This window comes from Zootoca vivipara, chromosome 3 (assembly GCF_965207765.1).
Source record: "Zootoca vivipara chromosome 3, rZooViv2.hap1.1, whole genome shotgun sequence".
Classification (NCBI taxonomy): Eukaryota; Metazoa; Chordata; class Lepidosauria; order Squamata; family Lacertidae; genus Zootoca; species Zootoca vivipara.
This window is the reverse complement of record NC_142586.1, coordinates 113,846,919-113,869,441: the sequence shown is the minus strand read 5'-3', so window position 1 is coordinate 113,869,441 and position 22,523 is coordinate 113,846,919. Positions and strand designations below refer to the sequence as shown.

Genomic DNA, 22,523 nt, shown 5'->3' with positions numbered 1-22,523 from the left:
AGATTAAGAGTCTCACGCTCTACCGACTGAGCTATTCCAGGGATCATGAAGTTACCTTTAGGCGCCAGGCAAAAACGTTTCTTCTTAACGACGCCTTTGGTTGATCTGTTTGACATCCTATGCCCTTTTAAAATGTCGCTCTTTTCTGGGGGGAGGGTGTTATTGGTTTGTTGTTTTTATTCTGATTATGTATGTTGTGATCTTTTATGTGAACCGCCCTGAGACCTATAATAATAATAATAATAATAATAATAATAATAATAATAATAATCCACCAGCTGAAGACGAGTGATGTAGACAACACTGTGCTAAGTTGGACCAAAGGTCTGACTTAGTATAAGGCAGCCTCCTCTGTCCTTGTGCCATATGAACAAGGATGGTCGGGGCTGGAACACACTCCCGTCAGATGTCAAAGAGATAAACAACTACGGTATCTGATGTTTAGAAGACACCTGAAGGCAGCCCTGTTTAGGCAAGTTTTTAATGACTGATGTTTTAATGTAGTTTTAATCTTTGTTGGAAGCCGCCCAGAGTAGCTGGGAAACACAGCCAGATGGGTGGGGTACAAATTATTATTATTATTATTATTATTATTATTATTATTATTATTATTATTATGGCAGGGATGTCCCCGCTTGGCATTCTATGCATTAAATATACTTGTGCCTCTATTTGGACAGGCACAGTCCTCTAGGTTAGATTACTGCAACTCATTATACGAAGAGCTGCCCTGGAAGACAGTTTGGAAACTTTGACAGGTGCAGAATTTCGCAACCTGGGGCAAGAAGGTCTGATCTATAACACCAATCCTATCCTGACCACACTGGTTGCCAAATAGTTTCTGGGCCCAATTCAAAGTGCATATGAACCGACCTGAACCCTGCAATCATCATCTGAGGCCCTTCTTCTTCTGCCCCCTCCATGTGAGGTCCAGAAGTTAGCAACATGAGAACAGGCTTTTTCTTCCTGCTGGTGGAATGCTCTCCCCAGGAAGGCTCGCCTGGGGCCATTGTTATATATCTTCAGGACCAGGCAAAAAAACTTCTTTTTTAAACCATGCCCTTTGGCTTTTAACTGTCTGTAGCCTTTTAGAATGGGTGCCATGTTTTACTGTATATTAAACCCCCCCCCCCCAGTTTTGATGCACAAATGTTTTGTTGTTCTGTAAGTCATTTTGTAAGTTGCTCTAAGCTGCCATGGCAAAAAAGCGACTAATAAAATTAAATAGTAAATAATAATTATGATGTGGAGAGGGTCTTATAGATGAGTGCAGCAGAGAACTCGACACAACCGTGCCAGTTGAGTGTCCCTGGGTTCTCTCACATTGTCACTATTTTGGGGTGGGCTTAAGTCGCACAGTGGCAAATTCAGGTTGCACAGTTATAGATGATTGGGAAACCCGCTCTCCTGAAAGGAAGGCTTTTTGGGATAAGGAAAGTGAAGTGAAAATGTGCTGGGAGGAACAGTGGTACCTTGGTTCTCAAACGTCTTGGTACTCAAACATCTTAGAACCCAAACAGTGCAAACCTGGAAGTAAGTGTTCTGGTTTGTGAACTTTTTTCGGAAGCCGAACATGCTCCGTTTTGAGTGTTGCGGCGAGGTCTATCTGTTTTTGCTATTTATTTTGCGTTTTTTGTGTGTGGCTTTTTTGACTGTGTGGAACCCAGTTCAGTGACTGCAGCAAATTGTTTATTGCTTTCATTTTATGGATCAATGGTCTCATTAGATAGTAAAATCCATGTTAAATTGCTGTTTCAGGAGTTGTTTTTAAAAGTGTGGAATGGATTAATCCGTTTTGCATTACTTTCTATGCGAAAACGCGCCTTGGTTTTGGAACAGACTTCCAGAATGGATTAAGTTTGAGAACCAAGGTACCACTGTGGGGATAATACTGGTTTTTGATGCAGGCCCGTGACCTCCTTGCAAGTAAATCAGGATGAATGCTCATGAAATAGCTGGTGTCGCCTGGCCTCCCCACAAGCAGGGTGGACGAATGCTCAAGAAACAGGCCACATGGAAGCATTATGTGGAGCATGAGAGTTGCACAGGTGTCTCCCTTTGGGTGAGCTGCCAAGAATCCCCCTCCCCATTCTTATTTTCAGAGGGAAGGGCATGGAATCCACCAAACATGGTCTGGCCATCAAGTCTCAGGAGGGATCCCATGTGATAAGCGAGCCAGCTTGTTCCTCTTACCTAAAGAGACTAGGAAGGCACCCAAAATGGCAACGATCAACAGATTACGGAACCTCATGGCTGGAGGGTCACCTGTGATCTCTGAGGAACTGGAACAAATGTATCAACATAGATGAGGTCAACAGCTTGGCCAACAAGACGGGAGTAGCGGTGGGTGAAATAATAATAATCAGCATACATAACCTACAAAGTCCATTGGTCTCCCGGTGGAAAGGAGCCAACACACCAGCGGACCCAAGAATTAAAGTCCTGTGTCCCTATTGGCTGAAGCAGGTCATGTGAGAGATCTGGAATGTTCCATTGTTTTCTTCTCCGAGGATGGTTCACTTCGAATCGGCCGTTTGTTGACCACACAAGCCATCTCCAGGTACTCGCTGTTTCAAATAAATGTAATGTTCATTTCATTATTGTTTTTTTAAAAATTGGGACATCTTGAGAAGATACCCCAAAGATGTCACCCACCTCCACTGCCAGCACCAGTGGTATTGGGGTGGAGACGGAGTACAGAGCCACACGGGTGCCATGGGAGAGAGTTCCTTGGGTGTCTTTGCACCCATGGGTGCCATGCTGGGGAACATTTCCTTAAGACATACGAACATACTGTTCCGTCTATTCTACTCCATCTATTACAATTTTATGTTGTGAACTGCCCTGAGATCTACGGATTCAATTAAATGCAAATTTAATTGAATCATCATCTGACCATCAGTGGTACTTCTCACACAGAGAATATAATTCCCCAGTCCCGCGTATGCACCATTCAAAACACTTTGCTTCTTCATGCTGTGCATCATTAAACTATGGAACTCCCTGCCACATGAGGCCACCCACATGGATGACTTTTTAAAGAGGACTAGAGGGCTACCAGCTATTATGGTTGAGCTCTGCTTCCACGGTTGGAGGCATCAATGTTTCTGAACACCAGTTGCTGGAGGGGAGAGGGCTCTTGTGCTTGGATTTGCGGATTTCGCACAGCCACTGTGAGAACAGGATGCTGGACTAGTTTGGCCGTTGGCGCGATCCAGCCAAGTCTTCTTATGTCTATATGAATGTAAGTTCAGTGCCGTTTGCTAGGCGGTAGCAGTGAGGAATCATAGAATTGAAAAGTTGGAAGGGACCCTGCGGATTATCTAGCCCAAACCCCTGCCATGCAGGAATATACAGCTGTCCCATACGGGGATCGAACTTGCAACCTTGCCATTATCAGCACCATGCTCTAACTGACTGAGCGATCCAGGGGCAGCTATTGCTTTAGCACCCTGTCTCTGGGCTTCTCCAGAGGCATCTGGTTGTGAGGGGAAAGGATGCTAGACAATTTATTTTTAATAATAATTTTTATTAGTTTTCCGTTACAATCCAATAATAGCCTCATTATAACAATACCAATTTATAATACAATTACAAATTCCAATCGTTCAAATACCGAATTATATAATTTAGAAAAAGTGCCCCCCCATGTGCTAGAATTGATGGGTGATGGTTTTCTTTATTTCTGAGTTCCAAACTCTTATTAATTTCAATCACATTCCAGTCATAATCATAATCCCGTTATACAACAACTGCTATTTTAATAACTTCTTTTCCTGTTGGCACATTAAATAATTTATAAATCTACAAGTGAGGCACTCCAAACTATAACCTTGTTCTTCCTGTGTGTGACAATTATTCTGTCCGTGGTGTTTCTTATGTATTTCTTATGCATTTATTTCTCATGCATTTATTTATGCATTTATTTATTGCATTCATATCCCAACTTTCCTCTGAGGAGCCTCAAGTCGGCCTTTTCTCTCCCCTCTTCATTTGAATCCTCACAACAACCTTGTGAAACAAAATACCAGTAATAAAAAACTCCTTCCAGTAGCACCTTAGAGACCAACTAAGTTTGATACTGGTATGAGCTTTCGTGTCCATGCACACTTCTTCATGCACACTACTTCAGGTATCTGAAGAAGTGTGCATGCACACGAAAGCTCATACCAGTAACAAACTTAGTTGGTCTACTGGAAGGATTTTTTTTATTTTGTTTCGACTACGCCAGACCAACACGGCTACCTATCTGTAACAACAACCTTGTGAGGTAGACTAGGCTGGGAGACTGTGACTGGCCCAAGGTCAAACACAGTGAGTTTCAATGCGAAATGGGGTTTTGAACCTTGGTCTGTCAGATCCTCAGTCCAACACATTAATTGCTGCACCACACTGGCTCACGATAGCTAGGCCTTTGGTCTGATCCCGCAGGAGTCTTTATATCTTTTAAAATCGATCACACCACACATATAAAAAAGCCCGTGGGTTTTCCACTGTTTGCCCAGGCTGCACCCTGGGAGTGTGGCAGGACAACATTGTCTTCTGCTCTTGAAGATGGGTGTCTCCTGCCCTGCAGCCTCTTCAGAACTTGCCGTCTTCTCCTCACAACATTTCCAAACTTTTTCCACTGCAGAGGCTAAGGAGGAGTTTGATAGAGGCACACAGGCCAAATCTGGGTGTAGAGAACCCCCCGTTGCCTTCATAGGAGAGGAAGTGAGAAGGACAATCTAGAGAAAGAAAGAGAGAGGGGGAGAGAATCAGAGGAGCAGAAGGCCTTGCAAGCACCGAATATCCCTTCTAGGCAAAGAAGAAAATTGATGCTATGCTTTTCCAGTTTCAATAGTGTAATCTGGTGGTTCCCTAACTTTTTTGAGCTACTGCCCGGAAGCTCAACCGCTGTGCTCCCTACCCTATAAAAAGCATTACTGGATTAGAAATTTAACAACAACAACAACAACAACAACAACAAAAACAGCAGCAGCAGCAGCAGCAACAACAACAGCAGTGGCTTCAACGACCAACTAAGGAAGATAAATAACATTCAAAACAGGAACAACAAATTACACCTTTCCCCCAAATGCAATTAAAACTATTTGGTTAATTCATTCAACCAAACTGATGGGCTTCATCCAGTGAAACCAGATTTTCAAAGTCTGATAGCCCTGGCACCCCCTGCCACCTCCCTTCTGACTAGCACCTGTTTTACTCTATGATTCTATGACAACTGGTATTGTATAGCTGGGGGCTCTTTTGTTCAAGCAAGCCCCCAAATTGCTGCCTGTGTTTTGCCCACAGACGGTTCTGGGTTCAATCCACAGCAGCTGCGGGGAGGGCTAAGAGAAACTCCTTCCCTACGATCCTGGAGGACTGTCAAGAGCCAGTGCTGACAGTACTGAACTGGCCACCTGGCTCAGGGCAGATCTACGCTTGTTGTATATAACATTAAAAATGCGCTATTACAATATGACACCAGAGGGCGCCGCAGAACAACGAGCCGCCGGCAATGGAAAACTGCTATTAAGCACTATGGAACGTTATTTTTAAAAGCATTTAGCAGGTCAGTGTAGATCCAGCCTCATTATATGCCAGCTTCCTATATGCCAGCTTCCTATAAACACATTTATTCCTTCCCAATAAATGTGTTTAGGGGAAGGCCTGTAGCTCAGTGGCCTTCTCATGGTTCTGGGTTCCTAGGAATGGCCTCGGACTTTTTAACAATTTCTGGCCCCAGCTTGGCAGCAGTTTCCCCATCACCACCCCACCTGTGTTCTGAGTTTATGCTGTTTTGGTTTTTCTGTTGCTTCACGTATTCCTGCTGTTTTTATTTATTATATAGTTCAGTTATTTATATTTTAACTGCCGCATTCTGGATTAGTTGTAGTTTCCGAGTCACCATCAAAGGTAGCCCCATGTAGAGCGCATTGCAGGAGTCCAAGCGGGAGATAACTAGAGCATGCACCACTCTGGACAGTCTGCAGGCAGGTAGGGTCTCAGCCTGCGTACCAGATGGAGCTGATAGACAGCTGCCCTGGACACAGAATTGACCTGCGCCTCCATGGACAGCTGTGAGTCCAAAATGACTCCCAGGCTGCGCACCTGGTCCTTCAGGGGCACAGTTACCCCATTCAGAACCAGGGAATCCTCCACACCTGCCCGCCTCCTGTCCCCCACGAACGGTACTTCTGTCTTGTCAGGATTCAACCTCAATTTAAGCCCATGCACGTGTCCCTGAGCTTCCTCGTTTGGGCTCAGTGCACCGGAACACCCACCCACCTCTCCCTATCTTTAGGGCTTGCGCTTGACCTTGCTATGCTGTCATGTGTCGCCTGTCGTTGGGACAGGGGCACGGCAGGAATTTTCCCCATCTGGCTTATTGGCTGGTGCCACTTGGGTTTCGCCTGCTTCAAAGCAAACCATCACAACTTGTAAGGTTGCGGATAGGCTCTGGTTCAGGTGAATAGGGGTGGCAGGATGCCTAGCCATCCCTATGTGTTGGGTATTCCTTTAAGAAGGAATCCACGGACTCATGGTTGGTCTTCCCTGTGAGGGGTTGTGCCCGTGCTGGGTCCAGGGGGACATCTGGGTAGTGGACATAGAATATTCCTGCCTTTCCGCCTATCCAGGTGTTTACCCTAGGCTGACCTATGCTCGTGCCCAGGAGTCAGCACTACCTGCAAGGGTGCAAGGAGCTAGTCGAACCAGAGTCTATGCAACCACTCACTTGATCGTAATCAATAAAGTTGTGGCCTAAATTCTGCCAAAAACCAAACCAAAAATTTGAGTCTTGTCTGAATTTATTTTGGGGGTGGCTAAAAGGTCTCCACACACAAACAGGAAGCTGTGATACAAAGCAGGAGTTCAGTCAGTAGAGCATGAGACCTCTTAATCTCAGGGTCATGGGTTTGAGCCCCACGTTGGGCAAAAAAGATTCCTGCATTCCAGAGGGGGGGGTTGTTGGACTAGATGACCCTCGGGTCCCTTCCTACTCTACAGTTCTGTGATTCTATGTACCAACTCACCGACACAACAGAGCTGGAAGCCGCTGTAGCAGCTCCCCTTCTCAATCTTCTGTGCAGGGCAGAGAGTGGGGTGGCAGGTCCCTCTGTCTTCGTGGCACTTCAGGGTGTCTCTTGCATGGCTGTGCCCTAAGGCAGGGAGAGATACGCAAAAGGGTTTCAGTTCACCCACTGGCAGGCAGAAGGGATGAGCTGCATGAGAGGCAAAGCAGCCCTTCGAAGCAGCGTGTTTATAACGAAGAGCAGAAGACGAGCCTGCTGGATCAGGTCAATGGCCCTTATGGCCCACTTGGTCAGAGGAGGGAGACCCATGGCTCTCCAGAATATGCTGGATTACAACCCCAATAACCACCGAACACTGGTCATGCTACCTAGGGTTGATGGAGCCTGACAACATCTGGACCAGTGCCAGATTTACGTATAAGGTAAACAAGCTATCGCCTAGGGACCCCACTCTCTTGGGGCCCCCAAAAAAATGTAAAGGAAAAAAACAAATGGATGTACATTTCCAAAATATAAGATATTTATATAATATAAATATAAGAGAAGGGGACGACAGAGGACGAGATGGTTGGACAGTGTTCTCGAAGCTACGAACATGAGTTTGACCAAACTGCGGGAGGCAGTGGAAGACAGGAGTGCCTGGCGTGGTCTGGTCCATGGGGTCACGAAGAGTCGGACACGACTAAACGACTAAACAACAACAACAAACAAAATATAAGAGAGCAGTTGGCTACTCTAATCATCCCCCTTCCACATAGCATATATGCAACACACAAAAAACAGTGACAATTTGTTGTTGACAAAGGACAGATGGACATATAAAGGGCCCCATTACCTTCAGTACCTTAGGGCCTCATCAAACCTAAATCCGGCCCTGACCTGGAGTCACTGTCAACTGACAGTGCTCACTTATATAGAATCAAATAATTTTAGATTTGGAAGGGACCCCAAGGGTCATCTAGTCCAACCCCCTGCAATGCAGGATTAGCTCAAGGAGCCATGACAGGTGGCCATCCAACCTCTGCTTAAAAACCTCCAGTGCTTTCTGCATTCTCGATTCCCTGCATCGGACCTTTGATTGTAACCCAGCATTTGATCCTCGTATGAAGGGCGGTATGGCAGTTTAATAACATAAAATAATAATAGCAATAGCTACCACCTACCTGGGGTCAAGGTGCAGAGAAGCAAGAACACAATCAGGTAAAGAGATGGCATGATCCTCGTGGCCAGTTGATTTAGCAGCGGAGCAAGTCCCAGCTCAAAATGTGGTGTGTGTGTGTGTGTGTGAGAGAGAGAAAAATAATGTATCTTGGTGCTTGTGGGCCTTTTTAAAGGGACGGGAACCAGTTTAGCTGTTTCCTGGTGGCTTAAGGGATTGGATTGTAGCTGGAGATTTTACCTGCCTACGGGAACAGCACTGCTGAACAGAAAAAGTCATATAAACATGACAATAGACGAAGGTCACATGTGAAGCTGGAGAAGAACTAATCTTCCTACAATGTCATCTGGGCTTCAGGATGGGGTGGAGTTTCTTGACTCAGTTGATAAGGAAGCAGAGACAAGCTTCCCTGAGGACGGGAATTCTGAAAGCTCAGTAAACTTTTGCTCATCGTGGTGATGGGAAATGTGTCATTTTAAATCTCCATGCGTCATGATGGCAAGAGGTGTTGAGATCTTTTGTTTTTGGTCATTCCAGGTAACTGCTGCAGCTACCCTCTGTTGCATTTCCTTGGTCTACTACAGGGGTGGCCAACTCCCAAGAGACTGCGATCTACCCATAGAGTTAAAAACTGACAGCGATCAACCCCCTTTGGGGGGTAAGCTTTTTTAGGGAGGAGGAAGACCCATTTTGGGGGATTCAGGTCAAAGTTGCTGATTTTTTTTAGGGAGGAGGAAGACCCATTTTTAGGGGTTCAGCAGGGCAATGTTGTTAAACTTTTTTTTGAGGAGGAGGAAAACCCCATTTTAGAAGGACAGGGCAAAGTTGTTGAGCTTTTTTTAGGAGAGCAAAAATTGTTGAGTTTCTTTGGGGCAAGCCAGTGATCTACCACAGACACCCAGTGATCTACTGGTATATCATGATCTACCTGTTGGACATGCCTGGTCTACTAGATTCATTTGTGTTTAGGGTGCCCACACATAGCAAACACACAGGCCACAAAAAAACAATCCTTCGCCCTTCAACTTTTAGGAAATATCCCTTTAGAAAAACTACACATTATTTTAGCACACAGATTTACAGAACAATCTCAAAAGCCATCTTGGCTCTCCTAATTACTCTAAATATTCCTTTGCAGAAGGAAATATATTGGAGAAACCTTCCCTAGTAGTTCTTTTCACTTACAAATCCTTCAGATCCTGTCTTAAAGGCATATTTTGTATGTATGCTTGTGGACCTGGATTCAAAAGAGCTAAAGTATTTACCATCTCAAAAGAATGGCCAGCCTGCCCAGGGTTATGCAATCAGTAAAACATTATCAGGCACTTTGATAGACAGGAGAGAAGCCACTCTCAATTTTTTGTTGTAGACCGCCTCCTTCTGTGGTGTATGCATGATGCTTTTAGGGTGGTTTTTGTCTAAGGCAGGGGTCGGCAAGGTTTACCTTGCCTGGGCCGGATCAGTCCTGCAGAGATCCCTCCGTGGGCTGTGCACAGATGTGATTTCCAGCGCCGCGGAAGCGAGTCCCTGCGCCACGCTGCGGCAGTTTAGCGCAGCACGCCGGGACTCGCCGAGCAGACAGCTCGGTTCTGGGGCGGCTTGTGGGCTGGTTAATCAGCCTCCGTGGGCCGCTTCTGGCCCATGGGCCACATGTTGCTGAACTCTGGTCTAAGGGGATTGGGCAATGTCTAGTCTTTAAAGGGGCTTGCACACCTTTTGCTATGGGTCTCTCTTACATCCTTGCAAGGTAGGAACTCTGCTGCAACAGAAAAATAAAGATCCGCCTTGCTTTTCACTGGATCCTGCCTCCATCCATTCTTCTCTGACCAATCATGGACTTAGGGGACTCAATGTCCCTTGGGGAGTTGGGCAGCAAAAGCCACCCCTGATTTTCCCCCTACAACATTAGGAACATAGGAAGTTGCCTGATACAGAGCCAGACCTTTAGTCTATCTACATCAGTACTGCCCCCCACTGGCTGGCAGTAGCTCTCCGATATTTCAGACAGGGATTTCTCCCTGGAAATGTTTGGGGCTGAACTCAGGATATTCTGCCTGCAAGGCAGATGTCTTTGTGGCATAAGAACTTACAGACTTTAGCTACTGTGGAAGAAGAAAAAACTGCAGGCAAACGGTGTGCTTTCTTAATTTATCCTGATAGGATTTTCTCTTGCAGGGAGACAGATGGGTTTTTTCATTCTTCCGCTAATCTGATTGGATTTGGACTCGGACAATGGGTGCGTCTCCTGAGGGGCACCTCCTAAGGATGGCTGATAAGATTGTATTGCAAAAAGCCATGTCCTTTGCACACGGCTTGCGATACAACATCATTTCCACAGAGGCAACTGATTCAACTCCTGCAGCAGCTATGCCCATCAACCAGCTTCCTTGCTTTTTTTCCAGAGCAGAAAAACAACAACAACTTGGAGCCATTAAAAAAGAGAGAGACAACCATATTGGAAGGTACTGAAGTGGAGCAGCTCTCATTTGAATGTCACTCTTGGTTAGGAATGTGACCAGGGTTCATTTCATTTATTTAATCTGTATACTGTATACTCAGCTTCAACTCAGGGCAGTTGACAACATAAAGATACAAGATAAAAACACAAAATACATAATAAAACAAGAAGAAAAAAAACAAAGCCACAAACCAATACCCACCTCCACAAACACATTTACAAAGATATAGGATGTTAACCAAAAGCCTGGTTGAAGTGGAATGTTTCTGCCTGGCGCCCAAGGTGTATAATGAAGGCACCAGGTGAACTTCCCTGGGGAGAGCATTCCACAGATGGGGAGCCACTGCAGAAAAGGCCCGTTCTTTTGTTGCCACCCTCTGGACCTCTCGTGGAGGAGGCACACAAAAGAGGGCCTCAGAAGATGATCTCAGGGTCTGGGTAGGTTCATATGGAGAGAGGGTGTTGTAGTCCTGAGCCATTGAGAATAGCTGGGCGCTTCTCCTTGTGGGGCAGTGTTTCACAAACTTGGGTTTCCAGCTGCTTTGGGACTACAAGTCCCATCATCCCTAGCTAGCAGGATCAGTGGCCAGGGGTGATGGGAGCCATAGTCCCAAAACAGCTGGAGATTCAAGTTTGGGAAACCCTGGCCTAGACACTAGATTGGTGTGTGTGTGTGTAATCCAGAGCTGTAGAAGTGACTGTGTTCTCTTTGAAAATAGAGAGCTAACTGTCTGCCTGTTGACTGGGAAGCACTCCTGACACCAGGGGAAGAAATCCTTTTGCATTATAATTAGGGACTGGGGGAGAAATCTGCTTCAGTTAGCATACAAATGCAAACTTACCTAACTCACACTTTCTGAAACAATACAGCCAACTGAAATGCAGATACCCCTTGAAATCCGCTTGTCGCTGAATTTTGCAAAACATTTCTCCAGCCAGGTAATGTGTACAAACATGTATAAAAGAATGTACAAAGGTGTATTAGAAGGAAATGCTAAAATACTGCATGTATTGGGCAAAACTGGAGAGATAAAATGTAATTAAAGTTTGATGGATTTTCGTGTGCAAATGTCGAGAGCTGAACTTGGAATCATAGAATCATAGAGTTGGAAGAGACCACAAGGGCCATCCAGTCCAACCCCCTGCCAAGCAGGAAACACCATCAAAGCATTCTTGACATATGCCTGTCAAGCCTCTGCTTAAAGACCTCCAAAGAAGGAGACTCCACCACACCCCTTGGTAGCAAATTCCGCTGCCAAACAGCTCTTACTGTCAGGAAGTTCTTCCTAATGTTTAGGTGGACTTAAGGCAGGACAAACGGGAAACCAAGAGAAACCAAAAACGGACAGATTCATTCCTCCCTACTTGTAAGACATACCTTTCCAGAGCCTGAAATGCAACATATTTATTTTATAAATATGAACATGCTGCCCCCTTGTGACATAAGTATTCCTTGATACGCACCAGGGAGGTTGGCCTCCACTGAGTCATTTAAGGTGCTCCAGCAAAGCAATAGCAGGTTGGGAGAAAAGGTGCAGCTGCTCATTTGCTGGCAAGGAACCACACTTTCTTAGTGGATGCCCTTCTGGGAAGGTGACCCCCTGCTTCCCTGGTGGTCCCAGGAGATTCCTTCTTGGGGCGGGCTTTTCCTGTTTCCCCAGTACTCTTGAGGGATGCCAGGGGGACGACCTGCTTCGTTGGGGCCATCCCCACATTCACGGGGGGTACGAAAGAGGGTTTTTGGTTGACAACGAGCCCTGATTTCTGGGGGCCCCCGAAGGCTGGTGCGGTGGGGCAGGCTGCGGGGTTCCTGGAGGTTGCCCCCTTCCTAGGGGCAACTCCCAACTGGGAGGAAGGTTGCCTGGAAGGTCTTGGGGGCAGCACAGGAAGAGAACCCTTGACATTTCCTGAGCTGCTAGGCCTCACATGGCAGACAGGGGGAGCCTGCCCAGGAGGGGCAGCTGCAGTGGCTGAAGTGGCCCGTGTAGAGCGCTTCCGGGATGAACCCTTGACTGGCGCGGTCCCCAGTCTTCTACGAGTGCCAGCTGCGGCCCGCTTTTCGGGAGGCTGTGCCAATTTCTCCTTGTTTCCTCGAATGCGGGTCCAGGCCTGCTTGATGACATGCAGCATCCTTTTCACAGGGTTCCTCGAGGGCTTTTCCGCCGTGGGTACTTCCTTTGGGCCCCTGCCCGGATGGTGTCCTGCTTGCGGGGGGCCCTGCTGGAGTTGGCGCTCCAAGCTGGGTGGTGGGAGGCACTTGCCCTTTCCCGCCAGCTTCTTGCCAAGGCTAACCTGGACCGAGGAGGAGGTGGCCTCGATTTGGGTCCCCATTTGCAGATGTTGCACCATCACCCCAGAAGGCTTGGAAGGGGCCCTGGGGGTGCCATCTTTTATGCTGCCACCGCCACATCGCTCTGGGGGCTGCTCCTGCGCCTTGCCCTCTTCTGCTGTCTCTGGCAGTCCCCACTTCCTGGCGTGGATCTTGTTGATCTTCAGGTGGAAGTCCAGGCCCATCAGCACATTCCCGTTGCGCACCGTCAGCCGTGGGAAGATGTGCAGGAGGGGGTCCTGCTGAGTGCGGGGGTGAGGGCACATGGCGCTGCAGCTCCCGCACTGCCGGCACACGGGGTACTCTGCCCGCAGCTCCCCGTGGCCCATCTCTAGGCCTTGTGCCAGGCTGAGCCGCAGGTCCTCCACTGTCTGCTCCACACTCAGGGAGGCAAGGATGGAGCGGCTTAGCTGCTGGCGGGAGGGCAGCTCAGGGGGTGCCTGGCTGCTTGGGGACAGCTTGGCCACAGTTGTTCCACCTCTGTTGCCTTGAAACTGCAGCACTGCTTTCGGAGCTGCTGCTTGGCTCGTGGGCAGTGGGCTGGCCGGTAACTTGGCAGCTGGCCTGGGTTCCCTCCCCTCCCTAGCTTCGGGCTTCAGCATGGCTCGGGCTGTGCTTTCACTCTCCTCGGAAATGGAGGGCGTTGCATAGGGGACCTCCTCTCCTGAAATCTGCGGGGCAAGTCTCTGTGAGGAGGACTTTGTTTGCTTTGATGTCCTGCTGCCCTTCTCAGAGGACAAGGGTGGCTTTGCAATGGGTGGCCCTCCTTCCCCATCTTGTTGCAAAGCACCTTGGCATTTGTGCCCAGGATCTGTGGCAATCGGCACCTGCCCAGGAGCACTGGCCTTTGCTATAGCAAAAGGTTCCTTGGGGAGGTCGTCCTCCAAACTCACTGTGTGGCCCATCAATTGGGGTGGATCTTCATGGGACATTTCCTTTCTCCTGTGCATGTCGTCCAGGGGGTTTTCTCCTCCTGCTTGGCAGCTTCCTAATTCCCAAGGACTCTCAGCTGAGCCCATCACATGGAAAGGGGCACCCTTGCTTTGGTTCTCCAGGATGCCGCCGTGGCTGATGAGTCTGTTACCTGTGGGGTTGTGAGGCTCACCCCCAGTTGGAAGGCTCTTTCTTACATTGTCCACAGGAGTGTCAGGCCTTGCAGAGCAGGGACTGTCTTCTGCTTTTTGAACAAGACTCTTTCTCTCTCTGCCTGCACTGCTTTCTAGTTTGCGTTGGACAGAGCTGGAGAAAGGGAGGGGTGCAGGTTGGTGGCACTCATCCATTGAGGTTTGGGGTGTGAATTCTTGCATGGGGGCCTTCATTTTTTCTGACAACTTGATTTCCTCCTTGGAAGAAAAATGGGGTGCCCTTGAGGCTTGAGGTGCAGATTCCTCTGTGGGGATCATCATTTTCTCTGCCAGCCTGACTTCTAACTGTTGCAACGCATCTTGTCTTGGGTGCAAAGGGGGCATGACTCCAAGCGCCAGCTGGGCACTGCCAGGCTTTGCTACGGGCACAGGTTCCTTGGGAGAGATCCCGTGCTCTTTTAGATGGGATGCACCTTGGTGTGAAATAGCCTTCCCCTTCCTGATGCTCTTGGAGGGCTGCCTCCGACGCTCGTTCCCAGCTTGACGTCTTTGGGCTTCCTTACTTTCAAGGCTCTCAGCTCGACCCCTCATGCCTGAAGCCTTCACTTTCTTCTCTGGGGCACTAAGGATCTCCGTACTGCTTTTGCTGGTGAGGTGGCTGCTCCTGGGGCGCCTAGATCTACCTCTGGTTACAAATCTGCCCCTTAGAGAACTCTCTGAAAAGCCTGGTCTTGTGGGAGGCAGGGCGACCCTTTTCACCACCCTGAATTCATTTCCATCCTCTGCTCTTTTCTTGGGTGCCACCTGAAGGACAGCGCTCCCCTTTTGGGAAGATGTAAAGGGAATGGGCTGGGGGGAACAGCCCCCCACAGATTGGGATGCAAGACCCCCTGAGGGGGCCCTGGCTGGCTCAGACAGCTCCTCCTCCTCGTCGTCCTCGTCCTCCTCCCTCTGTGGGGGGCTACAGGAGTGCGCAGGTGATGGGGAGCGCATGATCTGGCAGGCCAGGGAGTGAGTCAAGGGATTGGGCTCCCCCCAGAGATTGTGCATCTGTTTCTTCTTTATGTTGAACTCCAAGTGCTGAGCAGTATCTGGGCTGATGGCTGTGCTGGGACAACGGGGAGCTTGGTGGGCCTTGTGGGAATGAGGTTTGGGCAAGGCAGGCTTCTCCTTCCAAGATGTCCCTCCCCTTAAGAGTATTGCCTCTAGAAGCTGGGCCTTTGTTTTCACACTAGTTTGACTGATGCCCATTGGCCCAGACTGCCTGCTTCTCTCCATCTCAGCCCTCTGTGGGGGGCTTGGGGAGCGGACCGGGGAAGGGGAGGGGGGAGCCTGGCATGTCAGTTTGGCCAGGGACTTAGTCGAGGGGGTGGGCTCCCCCCAGAGCTCTGGGATCATCTTCTTCTTCACATTGAAGTCCAAGCGCTGGGTGGCATCCAACCCAAGTGATGTGCAGGATCTACGGTGACGAAGCTGACCCCTTTGGGAAGGGTGTTTGGGCAAGGCAGGCCTCTCCTCCCGGGAAACGTCTCCCTCCGACACCATCTCCTCCAAAAGCTGGGCCATGGCTTTCACATGAGCTTGTTGGGTGTTCCCTGAAGGTGAGAGCCTGTCCCGGAGGCCATCAGATGTGGGCAGAGTCAAAAGTTGACCAGAAGGCACTCGGGAGGTTTGGGGGTTGCAGTTTGGACCTGAGAGAGAGAAGTGGAAGCACTCAGAAACGGACTAGTTCTTTCTCCAGAATGTCACAACATCTCAGATAGATTGTCAAGGTGAGGATTCAGGAACCAGGGTAACCCTGACCTGTTAGAGCATTTCAGCAGCAGTTGTTGGGGGAGGAGTGTAACTGTTTACCTGATCCCCTGTCACAAGTGTCACCAGGAACAAGAAGGGAAGGAGGGAGGCAGCCAGCAGAGAAGGCAGAGTGATGAAAACACACCAGCAGGGGCAGCTGGATTGACTCTGCTGGTGCATTCGCACTGCATCAACCTCCACATTGTCTCACATCTCTTCCTCCTGGTTAGTTACAGTGACACTGGTGATGGGAAGGCAGACAAATTTTGTTTCCTCTCTCCACTGACCCCTATGGAGGGGAACTAAGAGGAACCAACCTAAATCTCCCCCCTAAGTGCCCCAAGTTGGGCAATGAATTTGGGGGAAATTGAATTGCGGGGGCAGTGATCTGGGTTTAGTGGGTAAGATTTAATTTAGGGTAACACATTAATTTGGGTTACAGGTAGGTAGCCATGTTGGTCTGAGTCGAAGCAAAATAAAAAAAAAATCCTTCAGTAGCACCTTAAAGACCAACTAAGTTTTTATTTTGGTATGAGCTTTCGTGTGCATGCACACTTATTCAGAAGAACTTAGTTGGTCTTTAAGGTGCTACTGAAGGAATTTTTTTTATTTTACATTAATTTGGGTTGGCTTGTAAATTTTTTCGGGGGGTAATGAATGGAGACAATGGAAAGCAAATAAAACTGATGTGGAGTAGAATCTGTGGGGAAACAACATATTTCCAATCAGAATGTACCTTTTGCATTGCGTTGAATTGCTTCATGGGAAGTGATTCACAAATGGAGATGAATAAATAAATTGGCATGTGCAAATTTGTCTCTATGGTCATCACTCACCATGCCCCAAATGAGCAGTTTCAGAAAATAATGTTGTTTGATGTTTAATTTAAAATTTCATATTTGCATGGGTTTTGAATTGTACAATTGCTTTGAGACATTTTATGTCGTAAGCAATGAACAAGGGCAATTGCCACCGCCACCATCAACAGCAACTTGTGATTCAGGCCAGAGGGTTCTGGGTTAAAGTCTCACTCCTTTGGGAAGCAGTTTTCTCTTAGAACGACAGGGGGAGGGCGAGAGCTTACAACATGGCTTGTTCCCCTATCCATGAAAGTTCCATTTGTGTAGAAGGCAGAGATGCTTGGAAGATCTACAACCTTCCTCCTTGATGGGCAAAAGAGTGAGAATGGGGGTGAGAATGGGGCCTGTTACTCACAGCTTGAGGGTCTGGGTACAACAGCGATCATTTCCCAGGAGCTGCTACACTGAACTTCTTCCTGATCGCTCAGAGGCTGATGTCTCTCCCACTTGCTCAAAGCTTCCTCTCTGCTTCTTCTGCTGGAGATGCCGTCAAAGTCAGCTTCGCTGGTGACCTCAGATGCTTGCTGGAGGTTTGGTGCACCAGAGACCAGTTCGTTCAGGGACTCCCAGTGGGTCATGGGCTCCCCCCACAACTCCTGAAGCACCTTTTGGCAGATGTTGAACTGAACAGGCTGGTGGTCTGACATGGGGTCTCTGTGGAGTTCCTCGAGGCCAGCTCCACAGGGTCTGTGAAGCAGTGGTGAGTACCGGCCATCTTCTTCTGGGGCAGATGGTGAGGAGGTGAGGGGCGTGTCTGGGAGGCTTATTGCATCATCGCTTGATGAGGACAAAGACCAATTGCTGCTGATGGATGTGAGGGAGCCCAAGGAGGTGCTGGAGAGACTAGACAGGACTCTAATGGGCAGAAACACACACAAACAGATATGAGAATTATGGCTCTGTGGAATACAGTAAATCAGGTATGTGGGGAACTTTTGGTCCACCAGATGTTGATGAACTGCAGCTCCCATAATCATTGGCCATTCACTATGCTTGCTGGGGCTGATGGGCTGTGTAATTTGGCAAATGGAGGGCCACATTTTCCTCACCTCTGCTGTAAATAAAATAGAGAGGAGCAACTACTTCTGGGTGTTCCTTTGTAGTTCTCCAACTAAAGAATGTATACAAAAATTCATATATTAAGGAGAAAATGTGCATGAAGATGCACATAATAGTGGCTTACCTTCCAAGTCCCGGACTGCAGAATCCGGGACCGGCAGCCGTGTGACACCGGAAGTTGCGTCGACGCAACTTCCGGTGTCGCTTTGCCCTTCTATGGGCACCAAAAATGGCCGCCACCAGCTTTGAAAGTCGCGTCTACACATGTCCAGAAGTGCATAGACGCAACTTCCGGTGTCGCTCTGCCCATCTATGAGCACCAAAAATGGCCGCCGCTGACACCGGAAGTTGCGTCTACGCACTTCTGGACATTCATAGACGCGACTTTCGAAGCCACCGGCGGCCATTTTGGGTGCCCATAGAAGGGCAAATAAAAAAAATGGCCGCCGGCAGGAGAAAATAACGGAGAAAAACGGGAGACGAAGTGATACAGGGGACCGCCGGGAAAAGGTAAGTAAAAACGGGGGTTTCCCGGGGAAAACGGGGTACTTGGCAGCTATGAATAGTGGAAAATAACATTGCAGAAATGCATTATTCCCAGTGAAATTGCTTTCAAAAATGTGTATGTTAGCCAAAAGCGCAAACAACAATGTGTATTTTAGAAACATATTTATTAGAAATATCAAGTATATGAATGGCTGTCACATGGAAGGTGGAGAAAGATTCAAACTTCAGGAAGGAGATTCCCACTAAACACCAGGAAGACCAATCCAATGGCAAGAGGTGTTTGACAGTGGAAAAAACTCAGAAGGTGATGGACTCTCCTTCATTGGAGGTTTTTAAACAGAGGTTGGATGATCATTAGCCAGGGATCCTTTAGCTATAATTTCTGCATTGTAGTGGGTTGGACTAGATGACCCTTGAGACCCCTTCCAACTCTAGAGTTCTATGACTGGCATGCCTTGGTTTGCCTATTGGTTGAGGAGGTGCAAATTAGGCAAGGCTACATTAAAATGCAGCAATTTCCCCTCCTTTCCCAATTCCTAGTTGGAAGTTTGAGTCATGGATCTCCCCACATCATACCTATTTTGCACCCCAGACCTTGTTGTTCTCCCTCTCTCCCTCCTTCTCCACTGTCCACTGACTTACGAGTCCATATCCCTCTCCAGCTCCTTCGGTTGGGGTGGGATGTTCACCTCTGTAGAGCTCAGTCTGCACTCCAAGGTCAGGATCTCAGTTGACTCCGGAAGCCTGGTGGGAAGGAGACAGGCTGGCTAAGGATTATTTGGAAGATGTTACATGGTAGCCAGTTCAGCTGTCAAAACCTGATGGGAACTGAACATGGCCAGGCTGGAATGCCAGGACCCCATCATCAGAAACAGATTGGACTTCCTCTTAATTTGGTGTTAATGCAAGATCATAAGAAGAGTCTTGCCGGATCAGGCCAGTAGCCCATCTAGCCCAGCACCCTGTTCTCACAGCAGCCAACCAGATACCTGTGGGAAGCCCACCAGAAGGACCTGAGTACTAGAGCCTGTGGTTTCCAGCAACTGGTGTTCAGAAGCATGTTGCCTCTGGCAGTGAAGTTAGAAGATGCCCACCAGGTCAGTAGCCATTGAGATGATAATGAAGCTTCCTTGCACACCACACAAGGGCATGAAGGCTAACCATAGGGGTGGATCGAAGGACAATGTGTTCTCCTCATTATCCTATAGGGCAGTGATGGCGAGCCTATGACACGCGTGTCAGACATGACATGCAGAGCCCTCACTGCTGGCACGCGCCCCATCGGCCCATTTACGCTGTTGTTGTTGCCTCCCCCATTTGTTCTCCCGCTCCTCCTACAGCTTGTCTCTGCTAGAGCTTGTCTCAGCTGTTAAAACCCGGATCCTTTGTTGTTGTTGTTGTTGTTGTTGTTGTTGTTGTTGTTGTTGCTGGTAGCCAGAGATTGGTTTTTAACCCTTTCTGTGCTGGTTTTTTCTAGCGCTTTGGCAGACTATGATTGGGTGTAACAGCGTTCATTTTTTAACCCGCTCTGTGCTGTTTTTTTTTGTGCTTTGGCAGACTATGTCGGTGCTGCGTGTTAGTTCCAGTGAAGGCATTATTCGTCATTTATTTTTGTTCTCTCCCCCCCCAAAAAAAAGCACAGCAGCTTTGGGGCATCCAAAGCAAAGCAACTTTTGCTCCCCCCCAAAAAACCCCCAAAACTTTGGTCAGTAGCTCCCCCCAAAAAGCTCAACAACTCTGGGCACTTTGTGATAAATAAGGGGTTTTATTTTGTTCGGTTAATTAGTTTTTGGTTTATTAAATACAGTTATATATTACAATTATACATTTTTGTTATTTAAACTATAAATATCGGGAAATTATGTTTTTTTTTTCTCGAAGTGACACACCACCCGAGTTAGGTAAAGGTAAAGGGGCCCCTGACCATCAGGTCCAGTCGTGTTCGACTCTGGGGTTGCGGCGCTCATCTTGCGCTATAGGCCGAGGGAGCCGGCGTTTGTCCGCAGACAGCTTCCGAGTCATGTGGCCAGCATGACAAAGCTGCTTCTGGCGAACCAGAGCAGCGCAGGGAAATGCCGTTTACCTTCCCGCCGGAGCGGTCCCTATTTATCTACTTGCACTTTGACGTGCTTTCAAACTGCTAGGTGGGCAGGTGCCGTGACCGAGCAACGGGAGCTCACCCCGTTGCAGGGATTCGAACCGCCAACCTTCTGATCAGCAAGCCCTAGACTCTGTGGTTTAACCCACAGCGCATTTTTGTTATTTAAACTATAAATATCGGGAAATTATGGGTTTTTCTCGAAGTGACACACCACCCGAGTTATGCCCGGTTTTTTGGCGAATTTTGACACACCAAGCTCAAAAGGTTGCCCATCACTGCTATAGGGCAAGGACAGTCAGAAGGGAGCTTTCTGTGTGATTTGCAGTAGATTTTTTTTTAAAAAAGCATATGTAGGAAATGGACTTCAAATGGAAGTCAGGGATGAATCTGCAGGCAGCTATAGACACTTGTGGCAGACATGCCCCAAAGTGACAACATTTTGAGGACAAGTGTTAAATGAAATAAGTGAAATTACCCATCAGCGTGTCAGGAAGTCTCCAGAGCTTGCGCTACTAAATCTATATTTAATTGAGAATCTGGACTGGATTTCTCCTAGTGGCTTTCAGCATGGTTATAGTCACATTCTGGAAGGATTTAAATGGTGTAAATTTGAGTGCTTGGCACATCCCCCTTACAAAAAAGTTGATTCACAAATTAAGACTGACAAGAGGAACAAAGTACAAATATATATTTGTGGAAGAACAGTGGTGCTTCATTTCATTTACAAATTCTCCAGGAAACCCAAAGACCAGTATCAAAGGTTTATAGTAAATTGTGGATCGCTTAGTCGGAATGTGTTTTACAGATGTATAATGTTATAAATTCCCCTTCATGGATCACTGCCTTGTCGTGGCTAAGGGGCTTGAACAACTCAGAGAAGCTATGAGCTATGCCATGCAGGGCCACCCAAGATGGACAGGTCATAGTGGAGAGTTTTGACTAAACGTGATCCACCTGGAGAAGGAACTGGCAAGCCACTCCAGTATCCTTGCTAAGAAAACTCCATGGACAAAGACAACAGGCATATAAAAGTTATGACGCTGGAAGATGAGCCCCTCAGGTCAGAAGGCATCCAACATGCTACTGAGGAAGAGCAGAGGACAAGTACAAGTAGATTCAGAGCTGATGAAGCGGCTGGGCCAAAGCCAAAAGGTCGCTCAGTTGCGGATATGCCTGGAAGCGAAAGGAAAGTCCGATGCTGTAAAGAAAAATATTGCATAGGAACCTGGAATGTAAGAACCATGAAGCTTGGTAAGCTGGATGTGGTAAAAAATGAGATGGCAAGAATAAATATTGACATCCTGGGCATCAGTGAACTAAAATGGATGGGAATGGGAGAATTCAGTTCGGATGACCATCATATCCACTACTGTGGGCAAGAATCCCATAGAAGAAATGGAGTGGCCCTCTTAATTAACAAAAGAGTGGTGAAAGCTGTACTGGGATGCAAACTCAAAAATGATAGAATGATCTCGATACGAATCCAAGGCAGACCTTTTAACATCACAGTAATCCAAGTTTATGCACCAACTACTGGTGCTGAAGAAAGTGAAATTGACCAGTTCACAGAATGGGAAAAACCAGAGATCTGTTCAAGAAAATTGGAGATATGAAAGGAACATTTCGTACAAAGATTACCATAATAAAGGACAAAAGTGGAAAGGACCTAACAGAAGCGGAAGACATCAAGAAGAGGTGGCAAGAATACACAGAGGAATTATACCAGAACTATTTACAATTTTAAAAGATGATGCTGTTAAGGTGCTACACTCAATATGCCAGCAAGTTTGGAAAACTCAGCAGTGGCCAGAGGATTGGAGAAGATCAGTCTACATCCCAATCCCAAAGAAGGGCAGTGCCAAAGAATGCTCCAACTACCACACAATTGCATTCATTTCACACGCTAGCAAGGTTTTGCTTAAAATTCTACAAGGCAGGCTTAGGCAGTATGTGGACTGAGAACTCCCAGAAGTGCAAGCTGGATTTCAAAGGGGCAGAGGAACCAGAGACCAAATTGCAAACATGCACTGGATTATGGAGAAAGCTAGAGAGTTCCAGAAAAACATCTACTTCTGCTTCATTGACTACGCAAAGGCATTTGACTATGTCGACCACAGCAAACTATGGCAAGTTCTTAAAGAAATGGGAGTGC

General features: G+C 47.6%; 1 protein-coding gene across 1 annotated transcript; it reads right to left on the bottom strand.

The window, feature by feature from the left end:
- Nucleotides 1–4,455: 4,455 nt before the first annotated feature.
- Nucleotides 4,456–8,301, bottom strand: LOC148686457 (beta-defensin 39-like). The gene is made up of 3 exons (XM_088666919.1): nucleotides 8,183–8,301; nucleotides 7,020–7,145; nucleotides 4,456–4,727 (listed from the first exon to the last, which is right to left on the bottom strand). The coding sequence occupies exons 1-3, from the start codon at nucleotides 8,232–8,234 to the stop codon at nucleotides 4,603–4,605; spliced, it is 303 nt and encodes a 100-aa protein (XP_088523045.1). The 5' UTR covers nucleotides 8,235–8,301; the 3' UTR covers nucleotides 4,456–4,602.
- Nucleotides 8,302–22,523: the final 14,222 nt, after the last annotated feature.